The sequence below is a fragment of the Tursiops truncatus genome, chromosome 1 (assembly GCF_011762595.2).
Source record: "Tursiops truncatus isolate mTurTru1 chromosome 1, mTurTru1.mat.Y, whole genome shotgun sequence".
NCBI lineage: Eukaryota > Metazoa > Chordata > Mammalia > Artiodactyla > Delphinidae > Tursiops > Tursiops truncatus.
Genome location: NC_047034.1, coordinates 56,734,713 through 56,751,772, shown reverse-complemented (window position 1 = coordinate 56,751,772; position 17,060 = coordinate 56,734,713). Strand labels below are relative to the sequence as shown.

The following is a 17,060-nucleotide window of genomic DNA, read 5'->3' as shown; positions in this document are numbered from 1 at the left end:
TTTGATGAAAATCAATTCACCATATACATGTGGATTTGTTTCTGGAATTCTCTTCTGTTTTGTTCATCTGTATCTGTCTTTTTGCTTATACTGCACTGTTGTGATTACTGTAGCTTTATAGGAACTCTTGAAATCAGGTAGAGTGAATCCTTCAACTTTGCACTTGTCCAAAATTGTTTTGGCTAATCTGGATTTGACTAATACAGATTTTAGAATCAGCTTGTCAGTTGCTACCAAAAACAAACAAACAAAAACCTGTTTGGATCTTGATGGGGTTTGTGTTGAACTTAGAGATCAATTTGGAGAATTCACATGTTAATAGTATTAAGCCCTCTGACCCATGAACACAGTATTTATTTAGTTCTTCATTAACATTTTCCCTCTGTATTTTCTCTTTATATTTAACATCTATGCTTTATTAAAGACTTGTTTAAGTACTTTTAAATAATCTTGTGTATCATTAACACTATTGGAAGTAAATCTTGATTAGAAGTGTTAACCAATTTAATAACTGTAATAACTTATCTTTTAAAACTGTCTAGAATTTCTCAGTGTTTGTCAAAAGTGAGTCAAAAGAAACAGTTTAATGAATCACATTCAGCATTTTAAAAATATGAAGTAGGATAGAAAGTACCACAGTGGATCACAGTGAGGGAAGTAAGTGAAACTTCTTGTTACAGTTTTATACATCCGCCTACTCAACCCCATATACACAGTGGAGACTTAAAGATTACTTAAATCTAAGTTTGAAAAACTTAGGTTTAGAATAATAAATGGTTATGTAGCTATTTCATAGAGGGTCCTAAATTAGAGTGTTAGATTTCCTTGACTTCTTTCTGCCCTCTTTTCATTCTTCCTAAATTCACTAGTTAGTTGAAATTTTCAGTACAGTCTACCTAACGTAGGTTCATGACCATGAGTATGTTGCATAAGTCTCTAAAATATGCATGCGATATTTTAAATAAAGACATGTCTGTTGATTATAAAAGTTTCTAAAATTCAGAGCTGGAAAGATGGATGTTTTTGATGAATTTCTTTTCACTGGTTGACTAGAGGATCTGTTGTAGTTTTTTGACTATGTGACATCCTAAGTTCCATCCTAATATGCTGTGAAATAGAACTTTTAAAACCTTCTTGGTATGAGCCTGCTTGATATCCAGAAACATTCTTCAAAAATTTTTCAACATGTCTTTGTATTGACTGCTTTGGTTTAAAAAAACAGAAAAGCATGCTTGACAAAGTGACTATTCTGCGTATAGCTGGTTATATACTGGTTTATACATATGGAGCCCATATTAACTTGAAAAGCAGTTTATTAGCGTCTGTTAGACAATATTCTACATGGTAGCAGTGAATGGTGAAAGGTTTTTTGGTTTTTGGCTTTTGTTTTTTTTGGCTCAGGGCAGGGGAGGAAGGTTGAATAGTCTTAGATTCTTGAAGTGGTTTATGTTTTTTTTTTTAATTTCTGGTCCAAGTTTACAGTATTCATTCATTAAGAGCTTCCTATTAATATGTCCCCCGCCCTGAGGAATTTAACAGTTTTTCCAGATTTTTTACTTGAATTTATAATGCAGTTAAAGTACACATGAAACACAAAGGAAAATAATATTTATTTCCTCCTTTATTATAGGATCAGCGGCAAACTGAAGCCATCCAGTTGCTACAGGCACAACTGACCAACATGACACAGCTTGTTTCAAATTTGTCAACAACAGTAGCAGAATTAAAACATGAGGTAATTGTTATTGATGGTATTGTAGGAAATGGTGTCATAAAGGCAGGCTTCGTATCTAAGAACTTTAATCGAAGAAGATTGTCATTTATAAAGAACTTTTTCAGAACACCAGAATATGGCATTTTAAAGTTTTGGAAATATATTAATTATCATAAACTTTTGGAAAACACGGCTTTCATAGTTTAGGTCTAAATTACAGTTATAAAGCAATTCTGTCAAGCCTTTTGTAAACCATTGGTAGTTGCAATATGTACTTCATTTTCAGTTCAAATAGGCTTATTAATTGCTTAATGAAACAAATTTTTCATTGATTTAAGCAGTATTTATTGAGCTACCGGTATGTGTGAAGCATGAGCTGTCCAGTTCTAGGTTGAGGCATACAGCAGTGAAGAGTCACTAGCCTCACAGGGCCCTCTCACCTGGGGGAGAGAGGGAATACATACAGTAAATATATATGACGGACAGTGGGGTAGAGAGTGAAACTTGTGTGTGTGGACTGGTGGTGCTTTAAGTGTTGCTGCTTTAGCTACGGTGATGTTGGAAGGCTTGCCTGAGGAGGTGGCATTAGAACTGAGTGCTCAAGAGGAGTTAGCATCCACACAGAGCCTGGGGTCAGAACAAACTTGTTAGTAGCAGAAGTAGGGCAAAGGCCTGTGACTAGAAACAGTGTAATGTGTTTGGGGTCAGAAAGAAAGCCGGTGTGGCTGGAGCAGAGTGAATGAGAGAAGTAAGGGTAAGAAATGAGTTTAGGAAATTGGCAGAGACCTGGTCATGTAGGCCTTTGTAGGCAATATAGAGTTTGAATTTTATTCTAATCACTGCAGGTCATTGAAAGTATTCAGTAAAGAAGTAACATGGATCATCTCATTGAAAACACTTTGAGAAACTCCCTGTTTGTTGCTCTATAGAGAATTGCCTCTTAGAGACCAGCAAGAGTGGAAGTGGGGAGGAAACCAATTAAAGAGGCAATTGCAGTAGCCTGGGTGAGGTGATGTTGGCTTGGACTAGGATTTTAGAAGTGGAGAACATTGTGAAGTTGCTGAATTCAGGATACATTTTAGAGGTAGAAAGACATGCCTTGCTGAAAGATTGGATGTGGGACATGAGGAATTAAGGGTGATCCCCAGGCTTAAATCACTGGGCAATTAGTGGTTTAGTTTTGTAAGGTGGGAAAGATAGGTAAGAGCATGATTTTTTTTTTTTTTTCTTACCAAGGAGAAGATAGTACAAATGAAAAAATGGAACATATGTGGCAAATAATGATTGAAGAACATGTTAATGATTGGTGAAATTCATATTATATTATAGTAATTGTATTATACTATTTTAAAAACTTTTCCATAGGTTTGAAAATTTTTAAAGAATGGAGGGGGGAGAAGAAAAAGTAAAACATTGCCTTTGTAGTACATTTTCAAAGAGCATGCCCTGCATTTACAGTTTTGAAGCACTCTGAAAAAAAATGTTTAAAATGATTTGTCCTTTGAACTTTAGATCCCATTGTATTTTTTTCTAATATGGTTTTCAAATTATTATTATTATTAAGCCCTCTTCTCATCTCAGGTTTCAGATCGACAAAGCTATCTTGTCATATCTTTGGTTCTCTGTGTTATCTTGGGACTGATGCTTTGTATGCAGCGTTGTCGAAACACTTCTCAATTTGATGGAGATTATATTTCAAAACTTCCTAAAAGTAACCAGTATCCAAGCCCTAAAAGGTAAGGCAGCATTATATTTCAGTTTTCCTCTTATTTTTATTTTTTATTTTTTGGCCACTCTGCGCAGCATGTGGGATCTTACTTCCCCGACCAGGGATCGAACCCGTGCCCCTTGTATTGGAAGCACGGTGTCTTAACCACAGGACCGCCAGGGAAGTCCAGTTCCTCTTATACCTTTGAGAAATTTGAGCAAATAAAGGATACTGAGATAATTTCTTTCCCCATATGATTATCTTGAAACCAAAATGTTAAAAACATCATTGGAACTAGTGAGATGGTCCTATGCATGCCTGGAAGGTTCTATAGACTCTAATAGAGAAAACACTGATAGTAAGTGTATAAAAACCCTTGAAATGGTTGTGAAAGATGCTTCAATGTGGAATTTAAAGGGGGAGGAGGAGAATAGGTATTCTAATACAACACCTTTTAGAGAATGATCCTTAAATTTTTTTTACATGTGTTATCAATAACTGGAGTGTTACTTTAGAGGTTAGTCCTATGTGGTATGTACAGTTCTCTAGCGTCTGTCTAGCCCCAACTACAGAGTAAACTACATGTATTTTACTCATTGTGCCCAATGTTGTTTTTTCTTAATGTTAGGTGTTTCTCTTCCTATGATGATATGAGTTTGAAAAGGAGAACTTCATTCCCACTTATCAGATCCAAGTCTCTACAATTAACTGGGAAAGAAGGTAGATTTTTGTGGATATGTACTATGTGTATAGAAATGTGAATCTAGCCTCCTTCTAGCAGAAGCATGTCAATGTTGTGTTCGAGACCATCTGCAACAGAACAGTAGGTATAAGTAGCCTTTGTTTGTGCGGTGTCAAAGCCACTTTACCATTTCCACACTTTAAATCTATCTTTGTTCCTAAAAGCCCAGAGGGTGGGGTGGGGGGCTTAGTGAAATTAGCCATTGGTAGCCTTATTTGCACATGCTCCTGTTTAGAAGTATTTCTTTTTAGAAAGGGGTGTTTGAGAAAGTTCAGCAGATATGGAAAACCTGAATGTGCTCCCATAGTATCCTGTGCTTATCTGCCTTCTCTTCCTGTACAGGTAGGACCCCTTTTGTCTCTAGTTTAGGTCTGTGAGGCACTTTCCGAAAAATAAATCAGGTCTTTCTCTTTTTCACAGCCCAGGGTCTATAATAGTATTCCATTGTCTAACACTTAATGAATACTTAAATTTAAATGAATGGGTGTGTACTGAGTGGTTGTTCTCCTGTATTAGTACTTTTTATAATTAGTACTGTAATTAGTTCTTATTGAGAGACTTATCTTTATAGCAATATTAAAATAACCAAATTAATGATATATTTCAACTAGTGCTTTCTTAATCATTGGATTCTCTTTCTTTAGGATTTAGTAACTGAGCAGCATGTTTCAATTGATTCAATCATTTAAGCAATCATTCCTGAGATTCTCTGGTTTACTGTTATCACAAAACTTTACAGACTTAATCCATTACATGTGTGTTTACTTACGACTAGTAAATTTCATCCTAGTTCCTGCCTTTTTCTTTCTCTTTTTCTTCTTTTGGCTGATGTGTCTTTTTATAACTGAGTTTTTTAAATGAAGTGTAACTTGTACAGGAAAGTGTACTTACCGTATGTGAAGCTTGGTGGATTTTCACAAACTGAACATACCTGTGTGACCAACACCCCGATTAAGAAGCAGAACATTATCTAGCACCCCAGAAACTTCCTTGTGCTCTACACTGCCCATCCCCTCTCAGTATAGCCACTACATATTTTGATATTGTGAGATTCACCATGTCATTGAGTATAGTTGTAGTTTGTTTACTCTTATTCCTATATAGTATCCCATTATACAAACATAACATTATTCATTTACATTGGATTATTTCAGTTTGAGGCTATTACATATCTTTTGGCGAACACATGAACACACATCTGTTGGATATATACCTAGAAATGGGATTGCTGGATCATAAGATTGTGTATATGCCACCTTAGTAAATACTGCCACACAGTTTTGCAGAGTGTGGTATGAATTTGCCCTCCCATCAGCTCTTTTTGAGAGTTCCATTTGTTCCATATCCCTATTAACATTTAGTATTGTTGGTCTTTTAGCCGTTGTGGTGGGTGTATGTGCATTACTTATTTGAGCTGTGTTCATGTGATTAGGAAATATGTTGAGATGTTTTTCCTTCTCAGCATTTCTAGTCTCATTTCAAATTAGTTGAAATCCTATTTTACTATTTCTTTTCTCTATGTCACTCTTTAAAGCCAGATAGAATAGCCTTTTGTACCTGAGAATAGAATTACTTCTGTTTTAAACAACTGTGTCATCTTGGTTCATCTTTACAGTTAAAAAAGTTGAGTACAGTAGGCAGGAAGGTGGCTTTAATTCTGATTCCACTGTTTGTTAATTCATTTATTTCTTCTCCTGTTTGAATTAAATCTCTTCTTAAGGTATTTATTATAGTCTACTTTGATTTTAGCCATCCTGTACTGGCCTTATTTTTAATTCTAAGCTCAGTGAGAAGGGTCCATGTCTTATTTTGTTTTCTTACTGTAGTAAAAGACATGTAAAATTTACCATCTTGAAATTTAATTTGCTCTTAAAAATTTACTTTTTAAGTGTATAGTTCAGTAATGTTAAGTATATTCACAATGATGTGAAACAGATCTCCAGAACTTTTCCATTTTGTAAATCTGAAACTCTATATCCATTAAACCAATCCCTTTTTTCCTCTCCTCCCAGCCCCTGGTAACCTTCGTTGTTTTTTCTGTTTCTGTGAATTTGAATATTTTGATAAATAATATGATTCCTCTTATATGAGTTGTCTTTCTCTGACTGGCTTATTTCATTTAGCTTAGTGTCCTCAAGTTTCATCCATGTTGTAGCATGTGACAGGATTTTCTTCTTTTTTAAGACTGAATAATATTCTGTTGTACAGATATAATCACGTTTTGTTTATTCATCTGTTGATGGGCATTTGGGTTGCTTCTACCTCTTGGCTATTGTGAAATAATACTGCTGTGAACATGAGTGTGCAAATAAATCTTTAAGACCTTGCTTCCAGTTCTTCTGGATATATAGTTGACCCTTGAACAGTGCTGGAGTTAGGGGCACTGAGTCTCTGCGCAGTTGAAAATCCATGTATAATTTATAGTTGACCCTCCATATCCATGGTTCCTCCGTATCTAAGGTTCTGGATCCGCAGATTCAGCCAACCACATATTGTGTAGTACTGTAGTATTTACTGTTGAAAAAAATCCACGTTTAAGTTGACTCATGCAGTTCAAATCCACGTTGTTCAAGGGTCAACTATGTACTCAAATGGGATTGCTGGATCATATGGTAGTTCTCTTTTTTGAAGAAACTTTACAGTGTTTGTCATAGTGGTTGCACCATTTTACAGTTCCACCAACAGTGCACAATGGTTCCAGATTTCTCCACATCCTCACCAGTACTTGTTTTCTATTTTGATAGTAGCCATCCTAATGTATGTGAGGTGATATCTCATTTTGCTGTTGATTTGTGTTTCTCTGATGATTAGTGATGTTGAGCATCTTTTCATGTGCTTGTTGGCCATTTATAAATCATCTATGAAGAAATGTCTATTCAAGTCCTTTGCTCATTTTTAAATCAGGTTATTTTTTGTTTAATTGTAAGAGTTCTATATATTCTGGATATCAATCCCTTATCAGATATATGATTTGCAGCTATATTCTCCCATTTTGTAGGTTGCGTTTTCACTCTGTTGATTGTGTCCTTTGATGGACAAAATTTTTTTAAGTTTGATATAGTCCCATTTGTCTATTTTTGCTTTTGTTGCTTATACTTTAAATGTCACATCCAAGAAATCATTACCAAGGCCAATGTCATGAAGTTTTCCTTCTGTGTTTTCTTCTAGGAATTTTATAGTTTTAGGTTTTATGTTTAGGTTCTTAATCCATTTTCAGTTAATTTTTGTATATGATGTAAGATAAGGGTTCAACTTCATTCTTTTGCATATAGATATCCAGTTTTCCCAGCACTATTTGTTGAAGAGACCGTTCATTCCCCATTGAGTGGTCTTGCCACCCTTGTTGAAGATTATTTTACCATTTGTGAGAGGATTTATTCCTGGGCTCTTTTTTTTTTTATTCCATTGGTCTGTATGTCTCTTTATACCAGTACCACACTGTTTTGATTACTGTAACTTTGTGATGTGTTTTGAAATCAGGCAGTGTGAGTCCTCTGTTTTTATTTTTTAAAAATTGTTTTGCCTATTTAAGATCACTTGGGATTTGATATGAATTTTAGGATGCATTTCAGCAAAAGAATGCTATTAGGATTTTGATAGGGATTATGCTTAATCTATAGATCGTTTTGGTAGTATGGACGTCTTGACAATATGAAGTTCTCCAGTCATGAATGTGAGATGTCTTTCCATTTTTTTGTACCTTCTTTAATTTCTTTCATCAGTGTTTTGTAGTTTATACTTTGATTTACGTCTCTCACTTCTGTTGACCAGCCAGGTGGACCAAAATTGTTTTGATTTTTGTAAGACATTTTTATTATAAGTGAAATACAAAAAAGTGCACAAAACTGAAATGTACAACATGCAAAGTAATTATAAAGTGAACACCTGTGTAACTAACACCCAGATCAAGAAATAGAACAAGGCCAGCACTTTTGGCATTGCTCCTGTAGAGATAGCTACCTTGACTTTTGAAATAGTCATATTCTTCATTTTCTTAATAGTTTTACCATCAATGTTTGGATTCCTCAACAATATAATTTGATTTTTACCTGGTTTTGAGCTTTTGATAAATGGAATCATACCATATATACTTTTTTCCCTTTCTTTCAGCATTCTATTTGTGAGGTTCATATACATGATTATACTTCATTTTCAATATTGTATAGTATTTCAGTAACTGACTAAATCACAATGTAGTTATCCATTGTACTGTGTTGTTTACAGTTTGGGGCTATTACAGATAATGCTGCTGTAAACATTCCCTTTGTTTGTATACCAGCACATAGTTGCATGAGTTTCTCTAAGAATATTACCTAGATGTAAAATTGCTGGATTGTAGGGTATGCTTATCTACAAGTTATAAGATAATGGCAAACTTTTCCAAAGTGGTCATATCAGTTTATCCTTCCACCAGTACCATGAGAATTCCCATTACTCTATGTTTTTACCAGCACGCACTTAGAATTGTCAAATTTTAAAGTGTTTAACCTCATTGCAATTGTAATTTGCATTACCTGATTACTAGTGGGGCTGAGCATTTTTACTTATGCCGTTTATTCATTTGACTTTCCTGGGCATTAAAGGTTTTTGCCTGTTCTTTTACTGGGTTGTTTCTCTCTTTCATACTGGTTTATAGTTATTTTTAAGATTTGGATTCTAATTGTTAGTTGGTTAAATGTTGCAGATATCTTATTTCATGTAGATATCTATTTCACTCTTGACAACCTATTTTACATGGAGTCTTTTTAAAAAAATATTTATTTATTTATGGCTGCATTGGGTCTTAGTTGTGGCACGTGGGATCTTTTGTGGCTGTGCACAGGCTTTGTCTAGTTGCAGCAAGCGGGGGCTGCTCTTCATTGCAGTGCGCGGGCTTCTCATTGCGGTGGCTTCTCTTGTTGCAGAGCACCGGCTCTAGGCACGCGGGCTTCAGTAGTTGCAGCACGCGGGCTCAGTAGTTGCAGCACGCAGGCTCAGTAGATATGGCGCTTGGGCTCAGTTGCTCCATGGCAGGTGGGATCTTTCCAGACCAGGGTTCGAACCCATGTCCCCTGCATTGGCAGGTGGATTCTTAACCACTGCGCCACCAGGAAAGTCCCACAAGTCCCCTTTCAAATCACACTATACTACTTTGCAGGTAGTATGAATATTTTATAATAACAAAATATTCCTAATTCCTCCCTTTAATCCCTTATATAATTTGTCATTCTTTTTACTTCTATATAAGCATGTATAGTTACATAAGCATACCCAAATACATTGTTGCTATTATTGTTTTGAACAAGTTGTTATGTTATGGATTAAGAAAAGTTTTTATCTTACCTTCACTTACTCGTTCTCTGATACTCTTCCTTTTTTTATGCAGATCGGAGTTTCTGACCTGTATTATTTTCCTTTCTGAAGAACTACTTTTAACATTTCTTGCAAAAGCAGGTCTATTGGCAACAATTCGTCAATTTTAGCTTGCATCTTTGATATTTTTGAAATTTGTATATGAAATGCCTGGGTATAGTAATTTTGGCATTTGTCTTTCTTGGTATTCTGAGTTTCCTGGATCTGTGGTTACTGTCAGACATTAATTTGGGGAAATTCTGTCATTATTACTTACAATATTCCTTCTGTTCCATTCTCCTACTCTTGTCTTTCTGTATTCTCATTACTCATATGTTACACCTTTTGTAGTTGTCCCGCGGTTTTTGGGTATTCTGTTCATTTTTTAAAATTCGTTTTTCTCTTTACTTTTTAGTTTTGGAAATTTCTATTATCATATCCTCAGCCTCAGTTATTCTTTGCTCAGCTGTGTTCAGTCTACTAATGAACCCATCAGAGGCATTCTTCATTTCTGTTACTGTGTTTGATCTCTAGCATTTCTTTTTAATTCCTTTTTAGAATGTTTCTGCTTACATTATCTATCTGTTCTTGGATGTTGTCTACTTTTTTCCACTTAAATCCTTAGATTAATCACGGTTTTTAAAAATTCCTGGTCTAATAATTTAAGCATTCCTTCCATATCTAACTCTGGTTCTAATGCACGTTTAGTCTTTTCAAACTGTGTTTGCCCCGTTTTAAATGCCTTATAATTTTTTGTTGAAAGGGGAGTATAATGTACAGGTGGTCCCCAACTTATGATGGTTTGACTTAATTTTTCAACTTCACGACGTGTGAAAGCAATATGCATTCAGTTAAAATAGTGCTTTGAATTTTGACCTTTCCCAGGCTAGTAATATGTGATGCTGGGCAGTGGCAGCAAGCTCTCAGGACAGAAATGACTTCTGTGTTCCACTTGACTGTCTGGGTTCCTACTTTTTCCTTCAATTGTGGCCTGGAATTACTTACTTAGTCTGGACAGCCCTTCAGTGCTGTTAGTGATTTTTTTTTAAAATTCATTTAATTGCTTGAGGTTGATCTGAAAACCATTAACAACCATTCCTAGAAGTACACGTCATGTTTTTTAAAAAAGCAATTTGAATGAGATTAGTAATCTGATAGAAATGACTATTTAAAGGAATCTTTGGATACTTTTATATATTTGATGACTTTCTCAACAAATTTCTAAGACAATGTAAAAAATTATAATTCATTGAATCATGTTATTAGTAGATTTCTGGTACATGAACTTTTATAATGAGTTTGCTACTTATAAACTTCTGCCTACATCAGACTATAAATCATCTACTTTTAGTGGGTTGAATAGGACTGAAGTCTCAGAGTGCCTCTTTTATATGCGTATTTATCTTGTCAGGATGGGGGTGGCATAGAGCTGTCGTGAATGTGCTTAAAGTAATGAAATTTCAGCAACCTAAGGCCAGTATTTCTAATTTACTCACCATGCCAGAGTGTTCATTCATTATTGCTTGATCGCTGATACTGCATATTCAAGCTATTTTAAGATTTTGGAGTTCATAGTTTTGATCACAATAAATCATAGTTTTGATCGCAGTAAATCATAGTAATAAACAATTAGAAAAAACTTCTTAGATCTCTTTTTGTATGTTCCTTTAACTGGCTTTCATACAGTCACAACTGCTTGTTGCACAGTTAACCCATATTTGCAACACAGTATAGTCTTCTGGAAAAATATTCAGATGATCTATAGGTTTGGTATTAGCTTACCTGGAATGTGATTTTTCTCATTACATATAAGAGGGTAGAGCTGGCCCAAACAAGGATCCTTACTGTGTTGGCTGATAGCTGATAGCCAACACAGTAAGTTAAAAACTTAAGTTATTTGATGATGATCAGTGAAGCCCAAAATAAGAATGGTGCCTTCTCCTAACTTATTGCTTTTGGCTTACTAATTTCAAGTGTATAAATATATGATATATATATATATATAAATTCATTGGTTCTGTTAATAATCATAAAGGGATAATATTTATAGTATTTAATCATAGTATAATCTACATTTTATGTCTGCTTTTTTTCTTATAGTAGACCCAAATGATCTGTACATTGTAGAACCCCTCAAGTTCTCTCCAGAAAAAAAGGTAATGTTTTGTTTCCTTTTAAGTATATTGGTGTGTTATGTGGGTGTAGATGAAGAAATAGGTTGAAAGTTTTAATATAACCTTTAAGTGGTCCTTAAACTTACTGTTTATTTTCAATCATGATAATGATGTAAATGTTTACAGGGGTCAGCAAACTATGACCCATAGGCTATATATGGCCTGTGGCCTGTTTTATAGGGGCCTGAAGCCATTTTTAAAGAGTTGTAAAATAAAAAAGAATATGCAAAGAGAGGGTATGTGACCTGAAAAGCCTAAAATATTTACTATCTGGCTTTTACAGAAAAAACTTGCTGACCCCTGGCTGATTGTCTGACATGCACTGATAATAAAGAATGACTCAGTGTGTGTGCTATTCCTGTAATCCTCACATCAACCTGAAGACGATACTCTCCCATTTTTGAAGTGAGAACACTGAAACTCAGAGTTTGTATCTTCTTTAAATGACTCATTAAATAGGTGGCAAAAATCAGACTGTACTTAGGCTTTTTTGGTTACAAAGTGTGTGCTTTTTCCATTTTGCCTCTTAAAGTAAGTTGTCCTCATTTTGATTAGAGGTAATTGTCTCCAGGTGAAAGGACTTGGCCATTAGAACTTAACTATCTTGTAACTTGGCCCAAGTTACAAGGTAGTATGTGGCGAAGTTAGGATTGAAATAGCCTAGGATTCAATCCTAACTTCACCACATACTACCTTGTAACTTGGGGAGGGAATTAAACCTGTGAACCTTGGTGTTTTCATTTGGTAACCAGGGACAAAATATTGATACTCACCTTTCAGGGTTAGCAAGTAAGATACACATGAAAGCAACTAGAATGATGTCTGGCACATAATAGGCATTCAGATTTTAGTTATCGCCCCCTAATTCAGAGGTGGCAGATAAGAGTTTGACTGAGTAGTATTTACAAAATGAAAAGGTAATTATGGTATCTGTAAAGAACATAACAGTATGTCTTACTATTTATAATACTCTTTTACTTTCCACCAGGAGAGGGCACTTTACTCCAGTACCTCAGCTCTCTGAATTTGGTTAGGTAACTATTGGAGGTCTAATTCCTACCCTTTCTTTTCCTTGTGTTATAGAAGAAACGCTGCAAGTACAAAACTGAAAAAATTGAGACCATAAAGCCAGCACATCCATTGCACCCTATAGCCAATGGCGACATAAAAGGAAGAAAGCCTTTTACGAACCAGAGAGATTTTTCTAATATGGGAGAAGTTTATCACTCTTCTTATAAGGGTCCTCCGTCTGAAGGAAGCTCAGAAACTTCATCACAGTCAGAAGAGTCTTATTTTTGTGGCATTTCAGCTTGCACAAGTCTGTGCAATGGACAGTCCCAAAAGACAAAAACTGAGAAGAGGGCTTTGAAACGAAGGCGGTCTAAAGTCCAAGACCAAGGAAAATTGATAAAAACTCTCATACAGACTAAGTCAGGATCATTGCCAAGCCTGCATGACATAATCAAAGGAAACAAAGAGATCACCGTGGGAACACTTGGTGTTACAGCAGTCTCGGGACATATTTAAAATTAATCGAACTTTTCATACTGGAGACTTTTGTTGTTGTTCTTTGAAGAACAGTCTGTGGTATTTGAAGGGTTTGGGGGAGGGAGAAAATATTACTGGGAAAAGTATTCAGAAATTATGATTCCTGCCTTTTTAAGAAGTAGGTGGGATTGTGTCAATCTTGGTTAGTGAGCTGCAGTTTTACAAGGCTGATCACTTCCTACAAGGACAATGGTAGACATTTTATAAAGATTTTTTTCACAGATTAATTACTGGGACAAAAGTAATTCGGAAGCCCAGTTCCTTGGGTGGGATAGGAATGAAAGCCTAAACCTCTTCCTTTAGCTTTGTTCCTACTTCTTGCACCTTCCCATATTTATGTGCCTTTTGTCTATTTATAATGCCACTGGAAGAGGAGGGAGAACTTTTCCTGTCATTTGATTTCTTTTATAACTTTGTTAGTTTTTTGAAGCTGCAAACACTACAAGGCTTTAATGTGATCTGCGCCTGGAGTTCAGTAAAGATCAGTAAAGACAGTGTAAAGATCCTAAAGACTTGGCCAACTAGACCTCTGTTTAGCAAACTCACTTGAAACAGACACTTGATGGAATTTTTACATCTGTTCTTTTAGGTAAGTGGTGATGCTTTTGATGTTATTTTCATTTAACTTATTCACACTAGTTTTCTTTGGTTACTAATTCAATGAGAAGGGGAAGAAAAAAACGACAGGATCTTTTCTTGAAAATAACTAGTACTTGCAAATAATTGTTTTATAAACTCACCTTTTAAACACATTTAGCCACTTTTAAGGGTTTTCTTTAGCTACATTACATTTTCAACATTCACAATAAGCACTAATCCTCCCAACTTTCAGATCACTGTTTTCTCTTACAAATGGAAAATTCAAAGGTTTGTCAAATGAGTCCAGGTCTCATAATCACTGCCTATGTATATATGCACAGAACCAGCTAGTGAGTTTGTCAAGCCTTGTCTAATTGGTCAAGTCTAAAGGGATTATTATTCCTTGATGTTTGCTTTGTACTGGCTACAAATGTGCAGAGATATACATGTGTGATGTCAATGGGTTTGTCTTTGTCTTTTTTCTTTAAAAATAATTGGCAGTGACTGTATTTGAATCAAATGATTTCTTAAGTATGTGTTTGTACAGTAATGAGTGAAAGTGGAAAGTTTCTTTTTGAAAGGGAGAGAATTGACCGTTTTGTGTTGCAAGATTTAAGTTATTGAGCACTTTTAGTAATAACTGTTTTTAAACTTGTCTAATACCTTTCTAGGGGTATTGGTTGTAATGTGACTTATTTAAAGCCTCTTTTGTTTAAGTTGCTGCTTTAGGTTAACAGTATGTTTTAGATGATTTAAAATTTTTTCCAATCTGTACAATTAGCCATTCAGAGCAAGAGGGCCTGATTGTATAGAAACCCATTGAAAAGAGGTCCAGATGAGAGCAGAGGTAGAGCGGGAAGTTACACCATCTGTGTGCAGCATCCAGGGTTGTGGAAAGAAGACTTTCAATATGTAACTACGGAGCTGTAGTGCCATTAGAAACTGTGAATTTCCAAATAAATCTGAACACTTGTCTTTATTAATTACTGGCTCTTCTGTTCTTTGAAGGAGAACTTTTACAAACTTGTTACTCTGAACAGATTTGTTTTTGCCACTTTTAAAGTTAAATACAGCAGCATCCTGTTAAATAATTAGTCACATTTCAGCCAACTACAAACTGATTGAACTTTGACAGAAACATTTTGTTCCCTATACAGTCAGAATTTCACCATTTCAAACACTGAAATGAGAGTTTTGAATATTTAGTAGACTACGTTTATGTGCTTTTCTCTTATTAGGTGCCATCTTTAAGACTACTAATTGTTAATTTTTTCCATATATAAACATGGCATAACATTTTACAATTTGGGGTTTATTTTTCCTCTCTGAGATTATACTTACATGAGGGGAAAACATGAAAATTCTTGCCAATAATAGATTTGTGACTGGCGAGAAGCAAAGCTATACGTGTGTGTGTGTATGTGTGTGTGTGTGTGTGTGTGTGTATATATATGTAATAGGCTTTCAATGTTCCTTGGTAGTCAACTTTATTTTATTTCTTCTAATATTAAGTAAAGCATTAAAACAGCAAGAAATAAGAAGAAACGAAGGGATCTGTAAGAGCAAGAACACAAAGTAAAGTTCTTATAATTGGATTTTTAAAAATAGAGTTATATAATTTGAGGAATGAAATAGTTTTATAAGGTAAGGTTTGCACAGAAAGACAGCTGTTCTCTATTCTCTGCCACTACACGTCCCTCACACCCCAGCCTTTCCCCCATCAAGGGTTCCTTGCTCCCCAGCAGCAACCATTTTCAACTCTGTATCTCCAGTTACTGTGCTTATTTTGCCACTTACTGATTTGCCAGTTTTTGATGTGTCCCCAGTGTGAATATATAAACTTGTCGGCACGAATATGAAGTAGATATAAACTTATATTTGTTAACCTGGTTGAACAAATTTAAGATCACAGTATAATAAGCAACATGTCTATTTAGAAATATGTTTTAACTCTCTATTTCATAGAACAAAGTTACTTAAAAGCCTCATGCTTTTCCCCAACTTTTTAACTTGAGAAATTTCAAATCCATAGAAAACGTGAATTCCCATGCACTGTTACCCAGGTTCAACAATTAGCATTTGTAGTTTTCTTTTTATACATACATACACATGTATTAAACACATTTTTTGGGTGAGCCCTTTGAAAGTTAAAAGATATCATGCTCTTAACCCCTGAATACTTACGCATGTGTTTTCTAAGAATAAGAACATTCACCTACATGACCATAATACTAGTATCACACCTGAGAGTCAGTAATTCCCTAATATCTAATACACACTCCATGATCAGATTTCTCCACAGGTCCACATGCATACTCTTTCCTTCCTTTTCCTTTCCTTCTTCCTTTACCAAGGGCCAGTCAAGTTTCATTTGGTTTCATTGTCTAGTTTCTTTTAAAATGTACAGATTGCTTTATGACTTTGCATGTCTTCCTTGTGTAAGGGCCATACTTATTTTCTCTGAATCATTCCAGTTTTAGTGTCTGAGCTACCAAAGTGGCTATTAAGAGCTTTTCTAGTGATGTATCAACACTGTCACTATAAATTTTATCCCAACCCACAAGTATTCATTTATATGACATTAAGACATTAAAAATAATCCTATTGGAACATGTATTATACTCCACTGCACTATACTCCACTTAGTCTATTACTTTCAAAATTAATCTTTAGAATATTTGTTTACAACAGAGTTCATCACTTGCATTTATAAGGTCATACACCCTAGATTACCAACTTGGCATTCCATTTTTTTGACAAATCAAGATATTGAAAACCCAAACAAATACCTTCTGTTATAAAACTTGTAAAATAAGTCTTTTTGAGCAAACAGAAGCATTTGTGATTTTTAAGTTTATAAGGGATAAAAACCAAGTTTTACACCCAGAATAGTTCCCTATGTAGGTGGTGTATTATCCCACTTAAGAGCAGGTGTTTAAATCATACTGCCTAGTTTCATATTTGTTCTCTATCTCTTGAGTTTGGCATTAGACAAAATCACAATCAGTCATAATCTCATTAAGCATCAGATTTCTCACCTGTAAATATGTGTAACAGCACCTATTTCAGATAATTGTTCTGAAGATCAGTCATGCTTATACATGTAAAACTATCATGTGCCTAGCCTGTAGTACACACAATGTTAGCTATTAATGTTTTGATGCTCAGAGTGAGATCTCATCCCTTTGTCTCTGAGCATCAACCAGCAGGTGTAAGACTGTCCTCTCCAGCCTCAGTCTACAACCACCATCCATTAGCAGGGTC

At 35.1% G+C, this 17,060-nt stretch overlaps 1 protein-coding gene and 1 non-coding gene across 10 annotated transcripts in view; one reads left to right on the top strand and one right to left on the bottom strand.

Annotated features, from left to right (window-relative positions):
• The window catches only part of SUCO (SUN domain containing ossification factor), a 75,942-nt gene extending 61,163 nt beyond the window's left edge, over positions 1-14,779 (top strand). For 7 of the 9 annotated variants that reach the window (XM_019918341.3, XM_019918334.2, XM_019918335.3 and 4 more), the window contains 5 exons: positions 1,631-1,735; positions 3,296-3,450; positions 4,051-4,142; positions 11,596-11,651; positions 12,753-14,779. In XM_019918341.3, coding sequence (XP_019773900.1) covers positions 1,631-1,735; positions 3,296-3,450; positions 4,051-4,142; positions 11,596-11,651; positions 12,753-13,196 — 852 coding nt within the window. In that variant the 3' untranslated portion in view covers positions 13,197-14,779. Of the gene's footprint in view, positions 1-1,630; positions 1,736-3,295; positions 3,451-4,050; positions 4,143-4,415; positions 4,507-11,595; positions 11,652-11,952; positions 12,075-12,752 lie in introns of those variants that run through there. The other 2 variants (XR_012331562.1, XM_019918338.3) reach the window with 2 other exon arrangements.
• Positions 14,780-16,193: 1,414 nt separating this feature from the next.
• LOC117309753 (U6 spliceosomal RNA) lies at positions 16,194-16,298 on the bottom strand. Its single transcript, XR_004524057.1, has one exon. It is a non-coding gene; the product is annotated as a U6 spliceosomal RNA (small nuclear RNA).
• Between the last annotated feature and the right edge of the window lie 762 nt (positions 16,299-17,060).